General features: G+C 48.4%; 2 protein-coding genes across 4 annotated transcripts in view; one reads left to right on the top strand and one right to left on the bottom strand.

Moving 5' to 3' along the window:
• The window catches only part of SUFU (SUFU negative regulator of hedgehog signaling), a 90170-nt gene extending 80763 nt beyond the window's left edge, over positions 1–9407 (bottom strand). For all 3 annotated transcript variants that reach the window (XM_028149357.2, XM_054728793.1, XM_008144247.3), the window contains exons 1-2: positions 9045–9407; positions 4260–4394 (exon numbers count right to left, since the gene is read on the bottom strand). In XM_028149357.2, the coding sequence (XP_028005158.1) occupies positions 4260–4394; positions 9045–9226 (317 nt within the window). In that variant the 5' untranslated portion in view covers positions 9227–9407. The remainder of the gene's footprint in view (positions 1–4259; positions 4395–9044) is intronic.
• Positions 9408–12832: 3425 nt separating this feature from the next.
• ACTR1A (actin related protein 1A) lies at positions 12833–27002 on the top strand. Its single transcript, XM_008144244.3, has 11 exons — positions 12833–12956; positions 18267–18331; positions 19961–20036; positions 20772–20897; positions 21691–21815; positions 22523–22739; positions 23437–23529; positions 24149–24323; positions 24423–24484; positions 25099–25139; positions 25228–27002. Exons 1-11 carry the CDS (start codon positions 12909–12911, stop codon positions 25328–25330), a joined length of 1131 nt encoding a protein of 376 aa, XP_008142466.1. The 5' UTR covers positions 12833–12908; the 3' UTR covers positions 25331–27002.
• Positions 27003–27563: the final 561 nt, after the last annotated feature.

The following is a 27563-nucleotide window of genomic DNA, read 5'->3' as shown; positions in this document are numbered from 1 at the left end:
CCGAGCCCGCAACCCGGGTATGTGCCCTTGACCAGAATCAAACCCAGGACCCTTCAGTCCACAGACTGACGCTCTATTCACTGAGCCAAACCGGCTACGGCGTCCTCTTGGACTTTTTAAAGTGAGTTTGACTGGGCCAGCTCAAGGAACCTCTTCCCACTGTCCCTTAGTGCTGAAGAGACAATTTGGAATCACTACAATTTGGAAGAACTAATCTATGCTGCAAATGAAATGCTTTATAAAGGATGAAACCACACCCTGCACAGATCTGCTGGGAGCCCCACAATGCCTTAGGTGTTCCTGTGATTACCAAAGAAAAGAAAGTCTCAACATTTCAAAAGTCAGAGATCTGAGGCCTGAAATCCAACCCAGAATAATGGTTTCAGCTTCAGGAAGAGCCCTAGTCCCACTGCTGGCCCCTACTCCCACCTTGGGCTAAAAGCAGGGGTGCCCTGCTCTTTCCAGGTAGCCCAGATCCCTGCCCTTAGCAGACAGCAGTCACCATGTCACACCAACAGTCATCCTGAAACTAAAGACCTCTGAGAGAAAGGCAGTGGGACCAAAGCTTCAGGGAGGCCTGCCCTCCAATGAGCCTACACAGCACTTCCTCAGCCTGCTGTGCCCAGCTAGGGGAGGGCGGGGACCTGCTGTCAGTGTGTGGCTTACAGAAGCAGTCCAGTTGTTAGTCTCATGAGAGCTTTGGGATGAAAGCAAATGCCCAACCAGAGAGGGGAACATGCTCTCAGGACAGGTGTGTTATGGCAAAGGCAGGATTTCCACTGGAAACCCTAGGGGATGAAATGGCACAAAAAGTTCCTGCAAACTAGGCTTGTAAGAAGGAAATTAGCATTTCCCATCTGTAGAGGACCAAGACCACACAAAACAACAAGTGAAAAAGTTAATCTGTATCCAGTGTTTTAATAAATAACTCATTCCATGCAGAGCCCAGCTGAGAGGAACCTGTGGGGAAAAGGCAAAACCTGAGGCAGCCATAGAAAACCAGTCACCAGCAACTCCAGTCCCCAGGGGGGCAAGAACAACTCCAAACTCCATGGACATACCTGCCGAGAAGCCAGTTTGTGGGGAGGTGTGGGCTCTACCCTGTGGAGCTGCCATCCTTTGGGCCAACACCACCCAGAGCTGTCTTTGGAAGCAGCCGACCTGCCCAGGGGAATCTCATCGGGGAGTCTGCCTGAGATCACAAATACTCTAAACCCAGACAGCTGAGTGCGTTGTGGTTAGGCCTGGCGTAGTATGGTTCCAGCCAGGGCTGCTGGCAGCACCAGGGGCAGCCCAAAATCCTCACACACAGAGCCACCTCTTGCACAGCCCCACAAATCTCTACAGTCCGGTCCACAGCTGCCTGGCCACAAAGGAAAAGCCAGAGCTGCAAGCTTCCAACAAGCATTTGGCAGCTGACGTTCAGCTGCCTCACACCTCCCAAGTCCAGGCAAGAGCAACAGGACCGTCTCTGCTGCTGAAGTCAGTTGGGAGTAGCCTCGGGGTCCGTAGAAAAGCACTCCATTCTCCCCTGTGGCTGCCCCAAGCTGGAACTTGTTCCATCTCTCCAACTTCAGAAACAGCCTCTTGAGAACCTTTTAATCCAAACAAGTGCTCTCTTGCCCTGTTTCCTTTCATGAATGTAAATAGGGGGAAAACTTGGATGGAACTAGCCATCCCAGGGCTCATCCAATCAGTTTACTCTTCACCCTTTTTTAGGGCTACGAGGTCGGGGCTCCCCTCCTGCCCCCAAAGCAAGCATGCCAGGGGCAAGAAGAAATGCAGGGAACCCTTGGGCTTCTGCTTGTCTACCTTCAACAAGCTGTGAGGAGAAGGAAAGATATTAATGGGAGGAGTTACCCAGTAGATATTTAATATATACTGTGGATTAATTAAAATGGAAAGGCCGCCCTAGCTGGTTTGGCTCAGTGGATAGAGCGTCGGCCTGCGGACTGAAGGGTCCCAGGTTCGATTCCGGTCAAGGGCATGTACCTTGGTTGCGGGCACATCCCCAGTGGGGGGTGTGCAGGAGGCAGCTGGTCGATGTTTCTCTTTCATCGATGTTTCTAACTCTCTATCCCTCTCTCTTCCTCTCTGTAAAAAATCAATAAAATATATTTTTTAAAAAAAAGAGCACATGCCCGGGGTTGCGGGTTCGATCCCCAGTAGGGGGCGTGCAGGAGGCAGCCAGTCAATGATTCTCTCTCATCATTGATGTTTCTATCTCTCTCTCCCTCTCCCTTCCTCTCTGAAATAAATATATATATATAATATATAATAATATATATATATATATTTTTTTTAAAGTTTGCTTGTATTATCATCTTAAAGACAAAAAATGCCCCATACACTCCTTTCTTCCCAATCATAAGAGAGAGCAGAGAACAGTGGGGATGTTAGGAGATCCTGCTGCTCTCCTTAACTTGCTGTATGGCCTTTGGCAGGCTGCTGGACTTACCTCAACTGTACAACCAAGGGAGGTGGGCTAGATCAGTGTTTCCTATTTATCTGTGACAATAAATGATACTGAATCATGCTTTTTTAAAAAGTTCCCTTTTCAATTCTCTTTCAGTTTTTCTAATCAAGTCTGGTGTCAGGTTCTATTTGGTACTAGCATATCTTTTTTTTTCTTAAATATATTTTTATTGATTTCAGGGAGGAAGGGAGATGGATAGAAAGATAGAAACATCAATGATGAGAAAGAATAACTGATCGGCTGCCTCCTACATGCTCCACCTTGGGGCTCAAGCCTGTAACCCAGGCATGTGCCCTGACCGGGAATTGAACCATGACCTCCTGGTTCACAGGTCGACGCTCCACCACTAAGTCACATGGGCTGGGCTTAACATATTTTTTTAAATACCTCTCTCATATTTCTTGCTAATCTCTTGAACAAAGAGAAAGGTGGCCTCAGGCTTAGAATATTCTGTGACAGGCCACAGTATTAAGCTAGAATTTAATAACATTGCTTTGTTATTACCGTGTTTATTTCCATAACTACCTTTAAATTATAGCAAATGATATTGGTTTCCATATATGATAGTGATTTAACTTTTAAAGATTTATTTGTATCAATTTTAAAAGGAGGGTTGGTTTACAGAGGACACAGTAGATAATATGCTACAGGTGGCAAAAATCATGTAGGAGCACCAGAAGTTTTGGAGACAGGGGGCTAGAAGATGTTTAAAGCCTCTCGCAGTCCTCAAAGTGAATGCTGGTGTCCTAACGTGTCAGGTGCAGCTCTCACCCCAGACCCCTTCTTACAAGATTCCTCTCAAACGTCACCTCCTTCCTGGAGCTTCTGATCCCGCAGGCTGATTCACAGTCACTCGCTCCACTCTGCTCCCAGAGCATGTTCTACATCCATGGGTTGCAGCATTTATTACTCAGTACTATAACCATCTCTTTAAGCTTCCTTCCCCTCAAGAACATGAGCTCAAAAAAAGAATTATGTCTTGGGATTTTATTCCCAACACGTTTATTATGACATTCTATCTCTTACAAAATAGGTGCTTGATGAATGTATGCTGAATGAACCAATGCTTCTGGCCTTTTTCCATTGAATGAGAAGACAAAAGACAGTGGAAGAAGAATGTTGCCAGAAATTCACTTGCCATAATTCCAATTTAACACCTCTTAGCACTTACGCTAGAAGTTAGAACGCTCACTATTCTTACCTCAGCTTTGAGCACTAAATTAAATAAGAATCCATGAATCTGTTCCAAAGAGGAAGTAGGTAAAATGGATGGAGGGACAGAGATGGTTATAGAGATGGATATATTTGTGATGAAGCAAGTAGAGTAAAATGTTAATGGTAGAATCTAGGTAGTGGGTATATGAGTATTCACTATAAACTTCTTTCAACTTTGCTTTATGTTTAAATTTTTTCATAATAAGCTAGCAGGGGTTGGGGGAGAGAAGAATTAGACTTAAAAGCATCAACACAAATTCTGGGTCATAGCTATGCTGCCTGTCCTCTGAGCTCAAACACCAGAGCAAGCTTGGGAAAACCTGATAGTTTTAGAACTCTTGCTCATCATCGACACTTGCCTGCACAGGTAAGCAGAGCTCGGGTGCTGACCTGGACCATGTTGGCACAATGAGATCTAGGCAGAGGACAGACACCCAGAAGTTCCACCTGAGAAGTACCAACCCCACAGGACTATGACATCATCATCCCTACGCTGGAAAAACCTCAGAGAAAAGGTTCAAGGCTAAGGAACAGGCAGATGAAGGGTGGGCAAGTGGCACACACTCACTCATGGACTCTGCTGTCACCATAGAGGTCGCTTAGGCCGAAGCTGATGTAGTGCCAGTGTTCGGGGATACTGGCAGAAGGGCTCCCCACGTTCCTGTACATGCTAACATAATCCAAGGGGTCTGGGCCACCCAACCTGCAAAAGACAAAACACAGGGTTGTTAGTGTGAATCTGAAAGCAGACAGTGTGAAGCTAAGGGATGTCTTACAAACCTGAAGGGCCCCAAACTGAAGGAAACTGGGGTGAAAGATAACTAAAGGGAGGCCACACCTCTCTGGGAGAAGACCATGGGATGGGTGGCTAGAAGTTGCCTAATTCCCCACAAATGACAGACTCCTTTCTCCTATCCCCAACAGGTAGGACCTCTTTTAGAAATAAAGCAGACTGGATGGCTGCCCCTTTTGCTTCCTCCTGTTTCAAACTACCAATCCCAAATGGGATTGGCAGGGATTATCTCTTCTTCATGGTGCCTGTAAACATGTCACGCTTCAAGGCAAGAGGTGCATCTGTCAATCCAATTGGCCTCTGTTGAAAGACCATCCTTAGCATCCCCAATGGGCACTGTTCCTGGAAGCAGAGGCTCAGCTCCACTCTTGCCTCTTAGACAGACTAAATTGTGCCCTATGCTAATTACAGTTTGTTGTAAACAAACCCAATGCCTCCAGACCCATGCCTGCACCCCACAGACCAAAGCTGGTTGTTTGGGGAATTTTTTTAATCCTCACCCAAGGACATTTTTTGATTGATTGATTGATTGAGAGGGAGAGAGGGGGGAGGGGAAAGAGACATCAATCAGTTGCCTCCGGCACATGCCCTGACTGGCCAGGGATCGAACCTGCAACCTAGGCATGTGCCCTGACTGAGAATCGGACCTACAACCTTTTGGTGTACAGGACAATGCTCCTATCAACTGAGCCACACCAGCCAGGGCCCAAAGCTGGTCTTTTATCATGCAAATGACAAAGCCAAACTTGGGCTAGCTCACCTCTGCACAGATAAAGATAACTGCAGCAGAAGCCAGGCTGAGCCCTGTGAGCTCCAGATCTGGAAGACGATCCTAGGAGACTACCATCTCAAAGGTAGAACTGGCACATTCAATTATTTGGGGCCTCTGAGGACCACATTAAACTTCCCACATAATTCCAACCGAAAGGCAGTGGAGGAAGAGATTCAGTCATTACCTCACTCTGAGGATTTAATTCAATAAGGGTTCCCTTTAGTAGAGCAATTAGTGCTCTTTTTTAAAAAAAATCCTGCTTTTCTTCAGAATGGATAGGGAAACTGGTAGACTTGAGAAACAGACGAAATAAATGGAAACCATCAGTGGAAGGAAGTCTGCATTTAGCCCACAGACACTGCATTTGAGCTGCCTCGGACATCTGACTGTTCCACAGACTGCAAAGACTTTGCTGCTCCTGGGACATTGATGGAGTGCGCTTTGCAACTGGGTTCATATGCTAAAGGAACACTAACAACCAAATAAAAGGCATGCTTATGTGTGATCCCAGCAAGCATGCCAACACCATGCAATTAAAGCACTATTTAAAACCAGTAGGTCTCTTTTCATCCTCTTTGCCAGGATATTATTTGCTTTTGTAAAAATCCTTATTCTCTGCTAAGAAATGCTAAGTTATTTCTAGAACTTGTAAGAAAGTTGCTACAAATAGCTTAGAATTTCAACTGAGTGGATTAGAAAAAAGGACAAATCTCCCTGTCTTTCCTTAACTCAGATTTTGCCAAAATCATCTGACTAATTCCACAACCAGTTGGATTTAGGAGAGCTTGTTGGGGATGGGAAAAAAGAAAAGAGCAGCTAACTCTGAAAGGACCCTATGATAGTGCATAGCCCAGGGGTCCTCAAACTTTTTAAACAGGGGGCCAGTTCACTGTCCCTCAGACCGTTGGAGGGCCGGACTATAGTTTAAAAAAAAACTATGAACAAATTCCTATGCACACTGCACATATCTTATTTTGAAGTAAAAAAACAAAACACCCGCATGTGGCCCGCGGGCCGTAGTTTGAGGACGCCTGGCATAGCCCAAGAACAGATGGAGTGACTACAGGCTCCATGTATGCTCCACTGTCCTGCTGCAAAACCCCAGTCCTACCCCTCCTTCAGCTTTAGTCCACCCAGCAACAAGTGGCAAAATTGCATCCACCATTCCATGCTTCATCTGCCACTCCACTACAACCCTCTTTCTGGCCAAGGCTCTCAGGAAGTACTCTCAAGGAGAGAGACTTTACCCTAAAACTCCAACTGCAGGGAATGGCCAAGTGTCAGACCAAATGAACCTCATCCCCGAGCACAGATAGTTCTGTTCTACTTACTCAGAAACCTGATGGGAAGCAGATGAGTATGTAGAAAATTTTCATATTTTGTACTTAGAAAAAGATGTTATCCAAGGACCCAGCATCCTTCAACTTAATTCCTTGAACACCTGACTTCACTCCCCAGGGCAGCTGCAGGACTGGCGTAGCCCCAGAGCACAAGCTCTGCCTCTCTGCTTCTGATCCCTACTCACTTAAGTCTCAGCTTTCAGAATGTGCTTGCTGACCAGGGTCCATTAGCCAAGAGCCACCGTTCCGTTGCAAGAAAAGGAATCCCCAGGTACATTGGGCCACAGCCAGACCCAGGCAGCCTCGGTCAGTCATCCTGTGATGAGAACTGAAGAGGCCTTGGTGGAACCCCAAATGTGAGGTACATCGATGAACTAATTTCAGGGTCTTAATCATGCACAATCCTCCAAATCTAGAAAGAACTAGTTGCCAAGCTGTCCCCTCTTCTATTTTTCCGCATCTAGGAAGCATTTCTAATTGCAAAGAATTCTGTACAGTTGCCTTTATTCGTCATTAGGATTTAGTCCATCTCTGAAAGTAAGTCCTGCCAGGTTAACAAGCTTGCAGCAGGAAAAAAAGGGGAAAAAAAAGTTGCCCAAACTAGTCTTTGTCCTTTGTCTGTGCTTCCACACCTCTTACACACAACTCCATCCTTCATGGCCACCTGGAGACAGACAGTCGCCCCAGTCTGTGGAGCAACTTCTCTTTACACTCAAATGAGGCCTGAACCAATAGCATGGCAGAGCCAGGCCCACTTTTCTCCTGACACAATCCAGGAGAGTTCATCACGATACACATTTAAATATAGAGGTGCAATTAGAATGGGGATTAAGTTATCAAGAGCTGCTTTTCATTCAGAAGCTCTCTTCATAAACTCGTCTCAACCCAAGAGCAGTTTGCTTGCCAGAGAATTGTACCACTGGCCACACCTCCTGGCTACCAGACAGAGGCAGGCTGCTCCCCCGGTGGCCCTCCCTAAGGAGCAGGTGGCTGGTCCTCCACGCTGTCCACCTCTTCACATGCTCCCGTCACCACAGGGAGCTGGTTCCAGTCCTACGGAGCCTACCTTCTGCCTTTTCTGGAGGAAGACCTTGTCCTGGAGGAGAAAGACCCAGTCCTAAAGGGAGAGGTAACCAGAAAAGACATCCACTCACTTCCCCCTTCAGGTCTACCCTATGGCCACACCCCAAGCAGCTGCCTGCACAGTCCTTCAGGGCTCAAAGAAGGGGCCGTCTTAAATTAACACAGTGCCTGCAAGAATGTGGTTCTGGACATAGGCAACCAATCCCTCAGTCAACTTTTGGTCCAGAAAGATCAGGAAGATAGGCTCTTTCTTTCCCACAGTTCCCATACACCAGTTTTGCCCAGAGGCTGCAGGATGAAACAGGAATGGGAAACTAGAGAAGACCATTCCTACTTCAAGGCCAGCCCGTCTGGAAAAGGTCTGATCCTTAACAGAGATACTTCAGCGATCCCCTGAGAAACGGCTGCCTGCATCCCGAAGCTTGTGGCTAGGAAGCTCCTCCACATCTCACCGCCTTCCTTCCTCCAACCCTGTCCAAGGCCCGCACTTTCAGTGTTTCCTCTGGTCCCCTTGGATCCTCAGCCAAGCCCTGGATCTCCCTGACCCTGCCTCTGTCCTAGCCAATGCCTTAAAGGAAAGCAGCTGCAGAGCTAGAGGAAGCTCGGCACGAAGAGAACTGTGCGGAGTGAGCACAGAGTTTATCGGGAAAAGTTGTTTCGTGAAACTTCGAACACAAAAGCAGGGCACTGACACGATGTCTGAGCTCCCTGGGAAAGCATCAAAGAGGTGGCCCTCCTCCTCCTCCTCGCTTCACCAGCGCAACGCTCACAACCAGCGCCCCTCCTCACCCAACGCGGAGCCCGGGTCCCCAGGCCCGCCTCGGACCCGGTGCAGTCTCGTGCCCTCCAGCTCCGCCAGCCGCGCTCCTCCAAAGCCCTCGGCACGGCTCCCCAGACCCCGCCTCGCCTTCCCACTCCCACCCCCACCCCAGCCCACCCCACCCCCGTCCCAGTTCAGCCGCAACCCCCTCCAGGCTTCCCCTCGCCCGCTAATGACCCCCTACAGGCGCCCCCTCCTTTCACCACGTTTACAGTTCCCTCTCTCCTATCGATCCCCCTCGGCTCCTACACACACACCCCCAATTCACTCCATTCTCCAAATCCCATTTAACCCTTCAACCTCCCCACCCTCGCCAGCCATTCGCTAACCGCAGTCTTCTTTAACCCCTTTGTCCCCATTCCTAACTTGAGCCTTAACTCCTTCCCTCCCAGCAGGAAGCCCTTCTTCCAAGGGCTTTAACCCTTCGCCTCCCCCTCCTCCTCCTTCTCCTCCTCCTCTCCCCCCTCCCCCGCAAATCACTTCGCCCCGGGCGCTTAAACTCTTCCCAGCCCGCCGCGTCCGTCTCCCCGCGGCCCGGGGCTTACCAGTACTTGACGATCGCTGTAACCTGGAGCGGATTCGGCTGGTCCGGGTACAGGCGGCGGCACTCTCCGTAGATGGCGTGCAGTCCTGGGGGGAAGAGCGAGGCGAAGGCCGGCGGGGCAGTAGGGCCAGGGGCCGGGGGCGCGGTGGGGCCGGGGGCGCCGCTAGGCCGCAGCTCCGCCATCCCGGCGCGTCGAGCGCTGGGAGGACCCGGGAGGACGCACGAGCGGGAGAGCACTGCCGCGCCAGCGGGCGGACCCCGTAGGTGTAACTCCCTGAGGCGTTGGGGGCTGCAGCGAGGTCCAGGATCCGCGCCTGCGCACGGCGAGCCGTCCGCCCAGGCCGCGGCCGCCGCAGAGCGGGCCCGAGAGTGCCGTGGGGGCCGCGGGCCGCTCAAGGGGGCGGGGCACCGGCGCGCCCGATCCCGGATTCCATTAGCTAATGTCTGTGCCAGTCACAGAGACGGCGTGCCTGGGCAGTAGGTTTCGCCTCCCTCTCCCTGCGTTTGAGGCGTCCCAAAGCTCTTGGCCTCCCCCTAGTGTTAGGAGGAACCCAGGTTTAAATAGAGATGTGTAGGCATCCTTCTGAGGTGCTAGGGTCCCTCAAAAGCACTGGGAAGTGCGCCAACAAAGGACTTGTCACCGGTTTGCTGACTCGCAAACCATATTTATTTAAACATAAACTAGAGGCCCAGTGTACGAAATTCCTGTGGGAGCGCATGGACCACCAGAGGGCAGCTCCTGCTTTGAGCGTCTGCCCCCTGGTGGTCAGTGTGCATCATAGCGACCGGTCATTCTGCCCTACAGTCGATTTGCATAGTAGCCTTTTATTATATAGGACAGTGGTCTGCAAACTGCGGCTCATGAGCCACGGTTTGCTGCTCTGTTGACTAATGAGTTGCCGACCACTGTCATATACTACCCTTTACCTCTTTGCACACAATATGCCACAATTGCCTAATCCTCGCAGCTTCCAACTACACGGTAACATTTAATCTACCAGTGGCCGCATGTGGCTCGCGAGCCGCAGTTTGCTGACCACTGATATAGGATATGGCAATGGACTGATTCATTCGTCCATGTGGCATTAGTGTGTGTGTTTTTTGTTTTTTATTGATTTCAGAGAAGGGAAAGGGGGGGAGAGAGAGAGAGAGAGAAACATCCATAAGAGAGAATCATTGATCGGCTGCCTCCTGCACACCTCCTATCGGGGACAGAGCCCATAACCCAGGCATGTGCTCTGACTGGGAATTAACTGTGACCTGTCTCATAGATCGAAACTCAACCACAGAGCCACACCCTCTGGGCCATGTGACATTAGTTTTAATAGATTATAAATCTAAATGTTTCCTATGTCTTTGAATGTCCTTTGATCATACTGACTGACACACTGCCAAATTCAGGGGTCCTATGTCAAAATACCTATTTTGGAGTTCTGTCAGAAAGTAACAAGAATTGGCCTGAGGGAATGGCTCAGTGGTTGAGCATCAACCTACGAACCAGGAGGTCACGGTTAGATTCCCAGTCAGAGCACATGCCTGGTGGCAGGCTCGATCCCCAGTGTGGGTGGGTGTGCAGGAGGCAGCCAATCAATGATTCTCTCTCATCATTGAGTTTCTATCTCTCTCTCCCTCTCCCTTCCTCTCTGAAATCAATAAAAAATATATTTTAAAAAAAGGAAAGTTTAAAAAACAGGAAAGTAACAAGAATTAAGTAAACCATGATCAATTCTTAAAATGACAATTATTTAATCAATATTTTTAGTGATGATAACCTATTCTTTGTTGTGTTTTAGGCAGATATATGCAGATTGTCTTGAGGAACACCAGTATTCATTATCTACTATGGACCTGCCCTTCCCCATTACTCTGACTTTCTTAATGGGAGAATTTTTAATTCCTAACGTACCTGCTTGGGAATTATTTTCCTGTTTACAATAACTTTTCAAAAAGTAATGTCTTCTACTCAATGATCTTAAAGAATTCCAAGAGACAGGGATAGACCAGTGCTATTGACTAAAAGGGTTCCTGCAACTTGAAGTGGGGGAAGAAATAATCTAGAGAAAAATGTACTGAGCTCATTTGAAAGCAGTAATACATAACTTCTCTTCATCTCTATATTCTCATCTATCAGTATCAATTATATACCAGTAGTTCCAAGTGCTAGTCTTCAGACAAATGAATGTTAGCCTGCTGCAAAGTTTACTCCTACCCAGGAAAATATACAAAAAGCAAAAAAAAAAGTACTTGTTTTCTAAAAGGCAACTTGTATGCAATTTAAATTATTTTCCTTTGTTCTGGGAATATGTCCTTCCCCATGTGTATTAAATTTTTTTATTAGAGTGTTGATAGTGATCGATATTTATTAATGTCTTATGGAATGGCTATCATCAATAAATCAACAAATAAAAACATGATAATCAGCCCTAGCTGGTTTGGCTCAGTGGATAAAGCGTCAGCCTGCTGACTGAAAGGTCCCAGGTTCAATTCCAGTCAAGGGCACATGCCCAGGTTGGGAACTCGATCCCCAGTAGGGGGCATACAGGAGACAGCCAGTCAATGATTCTCTCTCATCATTGATGTTTCTATCTCTCCCTCTCCCTTCCTCTCTGAAATCAATAAAAAAAAAAAAAATTAATGGAATTGCCTTATGACCCAGCAATTCTATTTCTGGGAATTTATCTGAAGAAACCCAAAACACTAATTTGAAAGAATATGTGCACCCCTATGTTCATTGCAGCGTTATTTACAATAGCCAAGATTTGGAAGTAGCCTATCAGTAGATGAGTGGATAAAAAAAGCTGTGGTACACATAGGGAAAAAGAACTCAATGGGACCCTTTTTTCCCTCCCGATGTGGGAGTCCATTCTGTGGGACTCTTTCCCTCTCCCCATGTCTGTACTTGTTCTTCAATAAATCTCCACCTTGGCTACACTAAAAAAAAAAAAGAAGAAGAAGAAAAAAAAACTGTGGTTCATCTACACAATGGAATACTACTGGACAGTAAAAAATAAGGAAATCTTACCGTTTGTGACAGCATAGATGAACTGGAGAGTCCTAAGTGAAATAAGCCAGTCAGAGAAAGATAAGTGCCATATTATTTTACTCACTAGAGGCCCGGTACATGAAATTTGTGCCCAGGTAGGGTCCATAGGCCTGGCCGGGATCAGGGCCAATTGGGCCCTCCTTCATTCTGCACCGCCCCCTGGTGGTCAGCGCAGGTCATAGCGAGCGGTCAAACTCCTGGTCGGTGGAACTCCCCTTGGGACAATTTGCATATTAGCCTTTTATTACATAGGATATGTGGAATCTAATGAACAAAATGAACTAATAAGTAAAATAGAGACTCATAGGTAGCAGGCTGACAGCTGGGGAGGGGGGGCGGTGTGTGTGGAGGGATTGAGCAAAAAAGAAAAAACTCATGGACACAGATAACAGTGTGGTGATTGCTGGGGGGGGGGAGGGTATGGGGGGGTAAATGGTGATGCACGAGACTTGACTTGGGGTGGTGAACACACAGTGTACAGATGACATGTTGTAAAATTGTGCACCCGAAACTTGTGTAATTTTGGTCACCCTAATAAATTCAATAAAAAAGAAAAAAATCTGCTTCCCTTCTATTTACCCATGGAGACTACAAAACCCAGGGTACTGTGTCACTCCATCTCTTAAAACTAGGTGTGGCTCGGAATTGCCTGGCCCTCTAACCTCAGTTGCAAGGCATGCTGGGGGTTGTAGTTCTTTGGAGGCAAGATCGGGCCGCTCCCTCTTCGCCCGGCACCGGCGGCTAGTCTGCGCATGCGTGTCAGTGGCACTAGCAGCGAACCGGGCAGGCAGTTCCTTCCTCGGAGGGAGAGATTCCTCTGCCATGGAGTCCTACGATGTTATCGCCAACCAGCCTGTAGTGATCGACAACGTGAGTTGCGTCTTTTCTATCTCTAAAGGGACTTACGCTGTCCTCCCCGAAGGGATCGCTTCCCGATGCCGCCAGCTCTTTGTCACTGGCCAGGCCTGTCAGGCGGGTTCAACCACCGCTGCCTCATCCTACCCCCGCCCATAGTCCGCAGGCAGGGGGGCCGGTCGGCAACCATGGGTTGGAGCGCTTTGGGGTGAATAAAGGAAAGACTTGTCGTCCGAGCCGGGTCCTTGGGCCCGGGGCTCTAGGGGCCTTAACCGCTCAGTGAGCTCCGGTACCCGCCCCTTCCCAGCTTTCCATAACTCTATTGGCTGCTTTGGCTGTCGATCTTGACCGATGACCCCGCCTCTGAGCCTTGCCGGATGAGGACTGCCCTCTGCAGTGATTGGCTGACGCCCCTGCAGTTCTTCCGGGCCGCCATAATGTTTCTCAGCTTTAAGGGGCGGGACGTTACAAGAGAGCTGTTGGGATTGGCTTCCGGAACTTTCAGTGGTGGGTCTGATGGACTAGGGCCCGCCCGCGGATGGAGAAGAGCTAAGTTTCCTTCTGTCCGGAGCTGGGCGGCTAGGCTGTGCATTTGGGTGGGGTCCGAGAATCTGATGCTAGAAATGACCATAGGATTTCTTTTATTTCTGTGACTATAAATCACAACGTTAATAATGGTCGAGGCTAAAAGAGTAACCAAGCAAGCAGGGACGCCTAGTTGCTGGTGCAAATATTTGCCAGGCTCTCTGGAGCTTACGGAGGAGTTTCACATACGTTCGAATTGAATCCTCACAAAAACTGGGTGAATGGTTAAGGCAGGAAGTTTGATTCTCATTTTATAAATGAGAAAATTGAAGCGCGAAGAATTCAAGTGAGCCCAAGGTCACACAGTAGAGGGGCCCTAAATCCAGTGCTTTATTCCTTATTCCTCTTGCCAGAAAGCCACGAAAAGGCATAAATAGTGACAGATGGAATCTAAATACTGCTCTTATTGTGGGCAGAGGGGGACAATTGTAAAACAACTGCATTTCTGTCTTCCAGTTGTAGGTTTAGTCCCACCGAGGTTGGTTGACCTTTTCTGTGCCCCTTCCAAGTCCCTTGAGGCAAAACTGCCAGTTCCCTCTGTCCTAAACCCACTGTCAGATTCTCTCCGTTGACTCAGCCCTTGGGACTTTAGGCAAGTTAGACGGTCCTTTCATTTGCATCATCTCATTTAAGCTTCAGATCTGGTAGGTAGATGGGAATTACTATCCCCAGACGATGCAGGAAAGTGGGGCCTGGAGAGGTTAAATAACGGTATTCAGACCACCAGGTTCGTGAGTTGAGGAGCTGAGACTCAAATTGAGATCCGGTTCCAAGTTTCTCACTTTTTTCAAGGAAAGGTGCTTTTGTTGTTAGCTTTCTTTCTCTCTAGGAGTATGGCTTCTGACTTGAAAAGCAGGAGGTTTAGTTCAGTGAGACACCGCCATTTGGGGAGAATTGGGGGGTCCCAGTCAGAGCTCATGCCTGGGTTGCAGGCTCAATGGCGTAAATCGATGATTCTCTCTCATCATTGATGTTTCTCACTCTCCCTCTCCCTTCCTCTCTATGAAATCAATAAAATATATATATTTTTAAAAAACACTGTCTTTGTGGCTATGGGAGCCTAAATGCAGGAAGAGTATCAATAAGAGTTTCACTGTTTTGGGGAATGTTATGCTGCTTCAGCCCCCCTTTTTTAAAAAAAATGAAAGACATTAAACCTAAAGAAAAATTCAGAGAAGTATATAATGAGCACCTACATAGCATGTGTCTACCACCCATCTTACCTAATAGACAAACATGTAAATTGACCGTACCACCACTACGCCACCAGCCAATCAAGATGATATGCAAATTAACCCAACAAAGATGGCAGTTAATTTGCATATACAGGCACCAAGTGACTGGGGTGGGACGCCCCACCCCCAGTCTCTCAGGGCCTCTGGGCAGCATGGGAAGGCAGGGCTGAAGTTGAAAGAGGAGCTCTGAGGCATGAGCTGAAAGGGGCTGGGCTGGAGTGGAAAGGCAGTGCCAGCAGCCAGGGAAGGAAAGCCCATTCTAGCACGAATCTTCGTGCATTAAGCTTCTAGTATTTAATAAATGTTTACATTTGCCATATTTGCAGGAATGCAGACCCAGTGTTGCCAGATCTGGTTTTTCAAGAGAAATTGGAAATTTTAAATGTCATATGAGTCTCCAGTTTTTAACTGTCAGAATTTAATGTAAAGGTAGTTTGTGGTCTACAGATACAGAAAGTAGGTTAGTGGTTGCCCAGGACTAGGAGTGGGAGAAGAGGGATAGAATGGAGACTGACTGCTAATGGATACAGAGTTTCTTTGGGGGATGATGAGAAAGTTCTAAAATTAGATTGTGGTAATGATTGCATAACTCTGTGAATATACTAAGAACCACTGACTTATACATCTTAAATGGTACACTGAATTTTATCTCAATAAAGTTGTTGTTTTTACAAAGTACTTTGTGGGCCAAACATAATATATGTCTTTGGGCCCAAAATGGGCCACCAATATCCTAGAATCTGAGGCTCCATCTCTTAGCATCCTTTTCCCACTTGTAAAATGGGAGACAATTAGTTTTCTTTTCAGCATGTCTAGAATAATCAAGAGAGCTTAGAATAAAGGTCACCCAAGCCATAAGGCCTATAGCCAGCAGGTACTGGGAGAGCCTTGCTAAGGGATTTGCTATTTGTTTGCCTGCAGCAGAAGGAGAATGAATGGTCAGCAGTGGCTGGCAGCAGATTTGAGTCCTCAGAAATCCAATATTTAATGAGACTACTTTTTCAAGAAGCCTCTACAAGGCATTCGTTTACTTGGTTTTGCCACAGTGAATAATAGAGTGGCAGCCCATTTGCCAAATATACAATTCCTAGTTATAAATACTGGTAAAGAAATTGATTACCTTCTTATATGATCTCATGGTATGGCTTGAGCAGAATAGAGAAATAAGACATCCTGGTGCCTAAAACTCTGGCAACACAGAAGGAGGAAACCATCTCCCTCAGCCCCACCCATTCTTCACCCAACTGTTGGCCTGGCAGGCCAGCTCGTGGGGCTGCAGGAACAAGCTGGGTCTGGTTCCTGGGTCTTGTGCATCATTCCTAACACTGCCTTGGTCTTTCCTGCACCACCTTTGCCTGGGGCTTCTGGCATTCCAGCTGCTCATTCGGGTTCCATATATTAGACATCATCTGCCAATCCATTTGAGCTTGATTTTCATTTTAGTCAACCAGCATCTATTTGAGTACCCTGCAAATGCCAGCTACTGCTGATATATAAAGTCTCTGACCTCGAGGAACTTAGGCTGAAAAGAGACAAAAATGGAAACCATAAAGTCAAATATGAGAGCAGAATGAAATGCATCTACCTAGTGGTATAGGTAATGGTGATTTTGTGAGATAATAGGACGAGGATAATGAATCCCACCTAGGGTCTGTTCTTCAGGAGGAAGGCAGTGATATTTGAACTGGGCCTGTTACAGTCTTGCTAGGAAGGACAGAGAGGAAGAAATGAACCTGTCGTCTTACTCTGCCTTGTCACTTGGACTCTAGTCCTTTTGCTAGTAAACACAAAATCAAATATCCAGGAAAATATTTAGAGTCTGAAGTACAGGTCTCATCTTTACTCTTCTTTTTTCAACCTGTGCCAGGAGATCCCATGAGTCTGTTGGCATCACCACACCCAGATGAAGGCAGTGAGCAATTATAGGAAGCTTGAACTAACACGCTCCTGGAGCTCTCTTGTACAGCAGTGTTCTCACTCTCCATGCCGCTGTCCCAGAGCCCTGTTTGCCGTAGGAGAGTTCTTCCTTCTTCCCAGTCTTCAGCTCGGTGTATGGCTGCACCTTTTCCAGGCTTCTTGCTGTTCTGCCCAGGCCGATGAGTTTGCACTTAACTCCCGTTTTCTCTCTTTTCTATTGGCAGAGGTTCTTGCTGTCTTAGAGAACTGGCTTGTTCTGCTCAACTTACTGCTTTCCCTGTCCTTCAACCACTTCTTACTTACTCCCTGTGTTGCCAGTCAGGCACCAGGATGGCCCATCTCAACCCCTTCCCCCATGGAAGAGCAGAAATAAGAGACAGGGAGGGAACCAGGGATGTTGCTGGGAAGCCTTTGGTGCAGACAACCTTGGCTATTTAGTGTCTCCTGATATGTTTACTGCTTGCTGTGTGGGTTCTGGAAATATCACACTCCACCCCAGGATTAGTAGCCCCTGCTGACAGGCAGCAGGAAAAGGTTTGCCCCCAGTTAGCTGCAAACTGTGTTGGGCTGGAAGGACAAGGGTATCAGCTGTGGTGGTAGAAGAGCTGAGAAGGAAGAGAACAGGTTATATCTGCAAGCAATATCAAGCCTCGACAACTGCCCTGCGTGGAGTTGGTATCTGTGTGTACAGAATCCGTGTTTACTTTGGTTGGGCTCAGGGTGGTATCAGAGATGCTGGTGGGAGAAGTCGGGTTCTTTTCTGGGCACCCCACCCAACGTACCAAGGATTGGAGCAGCAGGATTGTAATGTCAGGTCTCCTCTTCTCAGACAATGCTTTAGGCCTCCTTATCATCAGGAGACCTACGAGTGAGTAAAACAAAGCAGAGTAAAAAAACAAAACACAGCAATAACCACAAACCCCCTACAAAGCTGAGTGTCTGCCCCTGCAGTAAGAAGCAGACAATGTGTGTTCCGTGGCAGTGCTCATGGTGGTGTCTGTCACACACCTGGGGGCAGGGAGAGTTCCGACATCTGGTGGTGTATGACTGAGTCACACACTCTTCCCACCTTGGTTGTGTTCCTGAACTTGGCTGCTTTGGTGCTTCTAGCTACTTTCCTCTTCTCTCCTCAGGTTTTCTCTTTCTCTCTCCGTTATTAATATTTGGGGGGGGGGTATTTTTGGGGGAGATCAAACCATTTTATTGAGGACCTTTAGGGGACGGTTGAAGCCCGGGAGGACAGTGAGATTTGGCATTCTCAGCCCACCGGGATCTCCCAGCTTCTCGGCCACCGGGAAGCTATTAACATTATGTTTAATGCCAAAAGTAAAACATGTTCAGTGTAGAAAAGTCAAAGAATACAGAAAAATAATTGATACTCTGAGTATACAGTGAAAGTTCTCACCCTCTCCAGTCCCACTTCCTTCCCTTTGGCATGCATTCACTGTAGAAATGCTTATATAAATAGATATATCATATACAACTCTAAGGTCTCTCACTTTTTAAAATAAAAATAGAACCATACATGTTGTATGATATAAATCTCTTGTTTTTGTGATTCTGACTTTTCTTTCTCCTTTCTCCTCAGGGATCCGGTGTGATTAAAGCTGGTTTTGCTGGTGATCAGATCCCCAAATACTGTTTTCCAAACTAGTAAGTCATTCTGTAACTTAGAAGCTTGAGCAGGTTGTCAGCTTTGTTACAGGCTCAGCCCTCCATCCTTTAGGGAGAAGGGATCTGTCATTCAGGACAGCCTTGGTACTCAAAACAACAAGCAAAGGACAGGAGCTGGCTTTTGGAAGAAGCTAAGGAAACAGCCTACATAGTACAATTTGAGAGGCACTGGCAGATTTTATCTGATGCCAAAAATGTTCTCATCAGGAACTCGTTGCTTTGGGTGACTGCCTCTTCATGGAGCCCTCTTTCTAAAATTCTCCTGTCACCCAGGATGGGGTTAACTATGAAGCCATACCTTTAGCCTTAGTGAGAATGAGTTCTCGGGACTTTCCTCCTAAGGCAGAGAGACTGCAGGCCAGAGAAGGGCACGGGTGCCTGGGGAAGGGCTTAAAGCAGGAGAAAAAGGAAAAAGCCATCTGCCCTACCCAGGTGGCTCAGCTGGTTCGAGTGTCGTCGACCCATACATCAAAAGGTCGCGGGTTTGATCCCTGGTCAGGGCATGTACTGGAGGCAGCTAATCAATGTCTCTCTCTGACATCGATGTTTCTCTCTCTCCCTCCCTTTTTCTCTAAAAATCAATAAAAAGACGTATCCTTGGGTAAGGATTAAAAAAAAAGAAAAGAAAGAAGGCCATCTGTCATAGGTATAACAGCATAGTTTTACTTAGTAGAAGGCTAAGGAGACTAAAATCTTTGAGTTAACCATTCATTTAGAAATTGTTTTCTTGTCTCTCTTGGTCTGCACATATATTGGGGAAGGAGAAGAACTAGAGGTATAGAAACCTCTAAAATTTGTTTTAATAACTTATAATCCTATATAATAAAGAGGTAATATGCAAATTGACCCTCTCGCCCTCACACAAGATGGCTGCCCCTATGTGGTCAAAGATGGCTGCCACAAGATAGCTGGCAGGGGAGGGTAGTTAGGGGCAACCAGGCCGGCAGGGGAGGGCAGTTGGGGGTTACCAGGCCAGCAGGGGAGGGCAGTTGGGGGCAACAAGGCTGGCAAGGGAGGGCAGTTGGGAGGGACCAGGCCTGCAGGGGAGTGCAGTTGGTGGTGACCAAGCATGCAGGGGAGGGCAGTTGGGAGCAACCAGGCTGGCAGGGGAGGGCAGTTAGGGGTGACCAGGCCTGCAGGAAGGGTAGTTATGGGAGAACAGGCCAACTGGGGAGGGCAGTTAGGGGCAGTCGGCCCACAGGGGAGCAGTTAGATGTAGATCAGGCTGGCAGGGGAGTGGTTAGGGGGTGATCAGGCTGGCAGGCAGGCGAACGGTTGGGAGCCAGCAGTCCTGGATTGTGAAAGGGATATCTGAGTGCCGTTTAGACCTGATTCCTGTCTGATAGGGCCTAACCCGGCAATCAGACATACCCCCCTAGTATAAAAATAATACACAAATAACTTAATACATGTTCATTGTAAAAATTATGGGAAATGCAGAAAAGGAGAAATAAGAAAATCAAAATCAACTATAATTTCCCTCCTTAAAGATAATCACAGTAGCATTGAGTATATTTCTTCCTAAGTATGTGCCTCTGTAGAACCTTCCTGTGTTCTGTCATGTGTTGTGAAATGAAAAGTGATGGTCCTCCCCACTTTCTTTTGTAGTGTGGGCAGACCCAAGCATGTTCGTGTCATGGCAGGAGCCCTCGAAGGTGACATCTTCATTGGCCCCAAAGCTGAGGTAATTCCCACCCCTCAAGCTAACAGAGGATCTTCTTTAGTCCCCACATGGACAGTGTCCCAGCAGAGGGACATAGCGATGAGTAAAAGGAGTGATTTCTTCTTAAAATCTCCCCTTCAGTTCTCTTATCCTAGGCCTCATCCATTTCTTTCTCTCAGGAGCAGCTTCTGGTTTTGGAAAGAAAACCCTAATTTGTGAAACAGAGAGCAGTCTAGGAAACAGAGCTTCTGCCTTCCTTTTGCATTCTGTCACTACCCTGCCAATGATCAAAATGACTGGCGTGGTTATTTTTTGGCAAAAGGGATTGGGGGTAGATCCTGGCTGGGATACCCTGGGGATGAGATAATTAACAGTTTGGCAGAGCCCTCAGGCAGCCTCTAGAAGCAGTAAAACAGAATCATAGTTGCCAGCCTTGCTCCAAGTGCTGAGACCCAGAGGCGGGGAGCCAGGAGATTATGTCCTGGGATCAGGCAACGAAGAGGGTGTCTCCTGTCACTTGCCCTGAGGACACCCAAGGGTCCATGGAAATGCAGAAACCCTCTACTTTGCCCGCTGATTGGGCAGTGAGAGCATTCTGCAGCTGTACGGTTGGAGATTTGGAGAATGAATGGGTACCTGCCCTTAGCCCTAGGTGAGGACTGTGGGATGGGAACTCCCAGTTCTAAACAGCAGGGTTCACTGGCCAGCTCAGCTGAGAGACTGGCTGCTGCTGTAAGTCCTGCTCTCTGTCCCCAGGAGCACCGAGGGCTGCTGTCCATCCGGTACCCCATGGAACATGGCATTGTCAAGGACTGGAATGACATGGAGCGCATCTGGCAATATGTCTATTCTAAGGACCAGCTGCAGACTTTCTCAGAGGAGGTGAGGGTTCTGTGTGCGGGGCAGCCCTGGAGGGAGTGCAGAGCTGGTCAGAATCCCTACCCCAGAGATGAGGAAGATGACAATAGCTGCCAAGAGTATTTGAGTCTTAATTATGTACCAGGCATCAGACCTTGTGCTTTTTAGACATGTTTGCATTTAATCTTCACACCATTCCTATGAGATGTAGGTAGTCTCTCTAGTTTACAAACAGGGGGACAAGTTCAGAAAAGCCAAGTAGTGTTTCCAAGATCACCCAATGAATAAAGTAAAGCTGGGATTCAACCCCACATCTTTCAGATTTCAGAGCGTATACTCTAACTTCTAAGGAGTAACTCTCCGCTCAGAAACACCGAGGAATGTGCAGACTATGTGGACCAGAATTTCCAGGGGAGGGATATGTTCTGATTTTTAAAAGTACATTCAATATTAAAATTTAACTTTCTATTTTGAAAAAAAATTTAAACTTTTTATCATAATAATTCCAATAGCTTATTAGCAAAATCTTCTTGACAACTGGAGATATATGGTAGAAATAGGAATGTAAGAATCATGGAAGAACAGAAGAGGAGTAAAGGGGTGGAGGTGAGGTCAGAATGAGACTTTAAAGGGGGCATGATTTTGGAAAGTTGAGGGTCTGACTTGGGCAGGGGTAAGTGAGAGGCCCAGCTTGTCTTTTTTTGGAGAGAGACCAACAAAGGTCCCCTGGCCAGCCCCACATGGGCTTCTCCTCCAGCACTAATGAGGGGTGGGCATCTGGCCTCAACCTGATTGCTGTCTGGGCATTTTTCACCAGCATCCTGTGCTCCTGACAGAGGCGCCTTTAAACCCACGGAAAAACCGAGAACGAGCTGCTGAAGTTTTCTTTGAGACCTTCAATGTGCCAGCCCTTTTCATCTCCATGCAAGCTGTGCTCAGCCTGTGAGTAGCAGCCTGGCTGGCGAGCCTGGCCCCTGAGGGGAAAGCAGTTCCTTTGGCATTCCTATAGGGCAAAATGCCAGCTAAAATAGGCTGCCATTATTAGATTTTGCCAGCTTGACTTCACCACAGTTCACTCCATTTCTTGTCCTCCCAACACGAAGGCAGAGTGTCAACTGCTAATTATCAAACATTATGAGGTTACCCCCCACCCCCACCCCATACCACAGAAGTATATATGTCTGTCTCCTTGTCTCTACCAAAAGAGAAAAAACTAAGGACAGACCTAGGGAATCATGTGGGAGAAAAGCTAGTTTTTGTGGAAGTGAAAATATTCTTATTTTCCTTTACTCATTTACTTGCCCTGCCTAGCCCTTGTAGGCATTTGAGTTTTTTCCTCTTGTCTAGAGAGTAAAATCTGCCCCTCAGGCTGGGTCCGTGAACCGGTTGAAGGCCAGCCATCTCTTGAGATTGGAAGGCCTGCTCTTCTGGGCATGGGCAGGGAGCTTGGAGAGGCTCAGCTCCTCTCATTCAGATCTTTCAAGGCTTGCTTCAGTGCTCAGGCATCCTTAGTACTCCGTCCAGTTTCAGGGCTCTGGAGAAAGGCAGGCCCCAGCTTTAGTTCAGCTGACATTGAACTTGAAAAGAAGTAAGGTTTTGCCCAGAGTGAGGAGGCAGGGGTTAGTGATGGTTTGCCCTCTTTGCTTCAGTTATGCCACAGGCAGGACCACAGGAGTGGTGCTGGATTCTGGGGATGGCGTCACCCACGCCGTGCCCATTTATGAGGGCTTTGCCATGCCTCACTCTATCATGCGCATCGACATCGCTGGCCGAGACGTCTCTCGCTTCCTTCGCCTCTACCTGCGTAAGGAGGGCTATGATTTCCACTCATCCTCCGAGTTTGAGATTGTCAAGGCCATAAAAGAAGTGAGTGCTGCCCCGTGGGCCGAGGGATGGGCTAGGGAATGGGAACGGAGCATCCAGGACCTCCAGGACCTGGGGTGAAAAGAGGTGAAGCTCCTGTCCTAGGGGTCTGGGTCAGGCCTCCTGACAGCTGTGAGATCTCCTGACACACTCACCTGCCCAAAGAGCTACCATTCTGTAGGGGAAAGGGAGCTGCTTCTATTTCTTAAGCTGGGTGATGGGCACACTGGTGATCGTTATGTTTTTCAGACCTTATGTACAAATTACATGTTCTTTCCATCCTTGAGGAATTCAGAATACATTTATCTTTTTAAGTAAACTGAGTCCTCCTGCACCTGGGGCTGTAGGGTTACCTCTGAGCTGGGTAGTGGGACCCAGAACCATATGAGCAATAGAAGAAAGATGCCTGGACTAAGGCATCTGGACTAAGATTAGGCTGTGTTCTCAGACCTAGATCCAGGGAACCACGTTTCCACACTTGCCCACCAGGAAGGTGGAATAGGTGGGAACTCCTATCCTAAATGCCATCTAGTGGATGCCAACGAAATCTCCCTGCTCCTGCTGTAGGGCAGCAGCCCTCACGACCTTTAGGGCAATCACTGCGATGGGCAGATTTCTGCAGCAGCATGTCAGTCTTCAGGGACTTTGACCAGGTAGGTGCCAGGTTTCCTGCCTGCCTGACTCGTGCTTGGTTCTGCAGAGAGCCTGCTACCTATCCATAAACCCCCAGAAGGATGAGACACTAGAGACAGAGAAGGCTCAGTACTACCTGCCTGATGGCAGCACCATTGAGGTAAGTGACCAAACCCGTGGCCTCAAGCCCCCAAAAGCTCTGGGCCCATACAGAACTCTTCATGGGGAGGCTGGAGTCAGATGTCCCAGTCTTTGTCAGCCCAGCCTGGAGCAGTGGAGCTCTTGAGCAGCACAATCTCCTGCCCAGCGATGTGTGCCAGGGACTTGGCTTCTCTTGTGTGGGGAGGAGGCATCAGAGGCATTTTCCTAGGTCAGGATAGGGTTAAGAAGAGGGTGGTTAGTGCTGTCCTTAACTACGTGAGCACAGCATAGGCTGAGTTGCCTCTCCCAGACCTCCATTGATCGGAAGAAGTTTTTATGAGTGAATGAGTCCATGTATTAATGCCAAAGGTCTCTTGGCTGGATAATGCCAGAGCTAGGATTAAGCATAGGAGCTTCCTCTCTCTAGTTTCTGGGGAGCCCTGTTTCTTTTTGTTCCCTGTTTTTTCCCAGGAACCCTATCTTTGTTCCTTGAGACCTTGACATCCGAGGTCTTCCCTAAGCCTGGCCTTCATAGCCACCTGGTTACTAAGAGGTGGGCACAGGGGCCTCTTCCATCCCCATTCCCAAAGAGACCTCGGCCCCAGTCGCACCTCTGAAGCTTGCTCTCCACCCTGCAGATTGGTCCTTCCCGATTCCGGGCACCTGAGCTTCTGTTCAGGCCAGACCTGATCGGCGAGGAGAGTGAGGGCATCCACGAGGTGCTGGTGTTTGCAATCCAGAAGTCTGACATGGACCTGAGGCGCACGCTTTTCTCTAACATTGTCCTTTCAGGAGGCTCCACCCTGTTCAAAGGTTGGTCTTTGCTCTTGGGCCCTTCCCCAGAAAGTTTCCAGATCCTGCTGGGCCCAGATGCCCCGAGAATTGACTTGAGATTCTTTCTTGCCCACTCAGGTTTTGGTGACAGGCTACTGAGTGAAGTGAAGAAACTGGCTCCGAAAGATGTGAAGATCAGGGTAGGAGCATGGTGCAGGCTAGGGCTGGGTGGAACTGGGCTTCCAAGGGTCCATAGTGCCATAGGTATGGCCCCCCTTTCCAGCTCTGCCCAAGCTTTTCAGGTAGCCAGGGCTCTACAGGTATTGCCAGATGCTCCCATTTCCACACTGACCCTGAGGTCTGCCAGAGTGGAGGACCCGTTCTCACTCTCCTTCCTCACAAAGGGGGGACAGTTCTAATACCCAGATGACGCAAGGTGCTAGGCTGAGGGCCCCACATGTGGTCTTCCAGGGAAACTGTGACATTGATAGGAGATTGACTTTTGCTACTCCCTGTGACACAGTCCAACATCTTAGTGACTGCCAAGGGGAGCTAGCCTGCCTGAGAAAGAAGGGGTTGTAAGTGAAAGAGCGTGGTTCCTGCAATGGCATCTCGCCCCCAGATAGCCCCAGCCTTTCGGTAATTGTACTTAGGGCTGCAAGAGGCCACAGGGTCCAGCAGGTCCACTTGGTCTGTTGTGTGAAATGTATCCACTGTCTTGGGTGGTGAGAATTAGCCATAAAGAAGAGAGTTGGAAGGAAAAGTGAGAGGAGAGGATGAACGTCTCAGATTCCTCTTTCTGCTCCCCTTGCAGATATCTGCACCTCAGGAGAGACTGTATTCCACATGGATTGGGTGAGTAGTTCTGGGAATAAGAGTGGAATAGGAAGCAAATACCCATGCTCTTTTCTCACAGTGGTCCTTTGGATTCCCTCTACTCCAGGGGCTCTATCCTCGCCTCCCTGGACACCTTTAAGAAGATGTGGGTCTCCAAGAAGGAATACGAGGAAGATGGTGCCCGATCCATCCACAGGAAAACCTTCTAATGCTGGGACATCATCTTCATCTTTCTCTGAAGTTAACTCCACTTTAAAACTCGCTTTCTTGAGTCGGAGTGTTTGCGAGGAACTGCCTGTGTGTGTGTGTGTGTGTGTGGATGTGTGGGTACAAGTATGTGCACCTATGCGAGTGCCGTGTGGCCCAGGGATCCCAGGGCCCAGAAAGGACGATGAACTACCCACGATGCTGATGGCCTGAGGCCTGGGGTTGACCACTAACTGGCCCTGACAGGACAGAATGCTGGCAGAGGGCCCCATTCCTTCGTCTACTGGGCCTTTGTCTGGCTGTGTGGGACTATGTTTACTACCTACCATAGGGACACAGAGGGAGGTAGACCTAACCCCAGGGAGACCTTGCTGCTGCCCATCCTAGGCTGGTTAAACCCCACCCCCACCCCATCCCCAGGGTGCCCTGAGGCCCAAGGCAGCTGCTGCCTTCCTTGTTCATCATTCTGTTCTTGATGCCTCTTGATCATGGACTGAGGACTGGAACTGGGGTTGAGTTCTATCTGGTTTTGATTGCAGTTTGGGTTTGGGAGGCTGGAAAGGAGAGGGCAGGATGCGCTTTACCTGGGGGTCAGGACCACACTGGGCATTTGAGGAGGGCAGGAGTAGTGCTACCTTTGGTTGGCGGCAGAGTTAAAGTTCCAATCCCAAGCCCCATCCAGGGAATCTTGGGAGAGCTTAAGGAGCCTGTTGGCTCCAGGCCATCACTTACTTTTCATCCATCCTTGGGCAATGCCATCTTCAAACAATGTTATTTATTTGTTTGTTCAGTAGGGGAACTGGAGAGAGGGAGCTTATTGCCTCCTGCCCACCAGTCACCCTGTTCACACTAATGTTTACAGCATCTAAGCTTAGCATAGCCTCCAGGGCCCCGCCACTCCCTGCTAAGGGTGAACTGACAGTATCCATAGGCTGAGGCCATTTGGGATCTGAGGCTGCACTCAAAGTCACTCCCACAGCCTTTCTCTCTCCCTCTTCCACTTGCTCACTTCCCTGGAATCCACAGGCTGGTTGCTGGTTGGATTTTCTGAAACAGGTGGTAGAATCACTCCTTGGCAGAGGCCCTAGCAAAGGAGGGATGTTGGGGGATCTAGCTCCCTTAGGATTGGAGAAAGAGCCGCAATGAACCAAGTTGCCTTTTCCCACTCTAGTTGACCTGAGGGGCTAGGTTATAGAGATGAGAAGGCCCCCTCTGGACTGATATTGTGCCATTCTTGACTTTGGACCTGTTTAGTTGGCGAGGAGGCCAGACCCAGGTGCCAGGAGCTGGTGGGCTCAGGTGCATCTCTGGTCCAGTGGGGCCAAGCACGTACTCTGGACTGGGCTGGCCTAGCAGTGTCCAAAGGCCCTTCAGCCCCGATGGTACAAAGCTGGGGCTGGCCGATGTTCACCGGCACCCTCACTTGACACCAAGATCTGCCCCAGTCCCAGATTCAGGCAGTATTCTCCCCATGCCATCCAACAATGAAAGGCCCTTCTAGGTGTGGGCCACAGCAGCAGGTGTGTGTGAAAGCGATGTTGCGGCCCGCTGACTGCAGTGTGCTTAACCAGTTCACCTCCCTTCTTTTAGCCCAAGCCTGTCCTTCACACAGCCTTGCACAAACCACGTTGCCTGGTGGGGCCCAGTGTACTTAAATAAAGTCCTTCCAATAGACACGTCAGCTGGGTTTCTGTCTAGTCAGTGCTGGGAGGGAAGAGGGAGGAGCCAAGGTCCCCGATTCTGAGGCCTCATCCGTCCTCTAGAGGGCACTGTTGCCTCAGCCAAACTTGGCCAGCTTTAGCCCAAGTGCCAGCCTGTCAAGCCCATGGGTGAGACTCCACCCAAATGAGGGGAGCAGCATTTGACATCCCTGAAGGCTCTCAAAACTGTGTGTAAGAAGCTCAAGAGCTTATTAAAATGCAGTTCCTGAGGCCCATGCTCAGATATTCTGATTAATCAGTTCTCCATTTTAATTCTATATACTTGGGGGGAAATTGCCCTGCACTTTACAAATGTTAACCCATTTGATCCAACAACGTATATAGGCTATTTTTATCATCCACTTTATAGATGAGGAAATAGAGCCACAGAGAGATCACGTAATTTCCCAAAGCTAGGATTTGAACCCAGGCAATGTAGCCCTAGGGCCTGCATTCTTAGGCACTATGAGGCCCTCAACAAACGATTGGCCTAGAGCAGTGGTTCTTCATCAGGTCAGTTTTGCCCTCCATATAC

This window comes from Eptesicus fuscus, chromosome 17 (genome assembly GCF_027574615.1).
Source record: "Eptesicus fuscus isolate TK198812 chromosome 17, DD_ASM_mEF_20220401, whole genome shotgun sequence".
NCBI lineage: Eukaryota > Metazoa > Chordata > Mammalia > Chiroptera > Vespertilionidae > Eptesicus > Eptesicus fuscus.
This window is presented reverse-complemented; position numbering and strand designations above follow the sequence as displayed.

Coding starts and splice junctions, on each gene's coding strand:
- ACTR1A (XM_008144244.3), top strand. CDS start 12,909: ATGGAGTCCTACGATGTTATCGCCAACCAGCCTGTAGTGATCGACAAC. Junction 20,037..20,771: donor TCATTGGCCCCAAAGCTGAG/GTAATTCCCACC, acceptor CTCTGTCCCCAG/GAGCACCGAGGGCTGCTGTC. Junction 21,816..22,522: donor ATGCAAGCTGTGCTCAGCCT/GTGAGTAGCAGC, acceptor TCTTTGCTTCAG/TTATGCCACAGGCAGGACCA.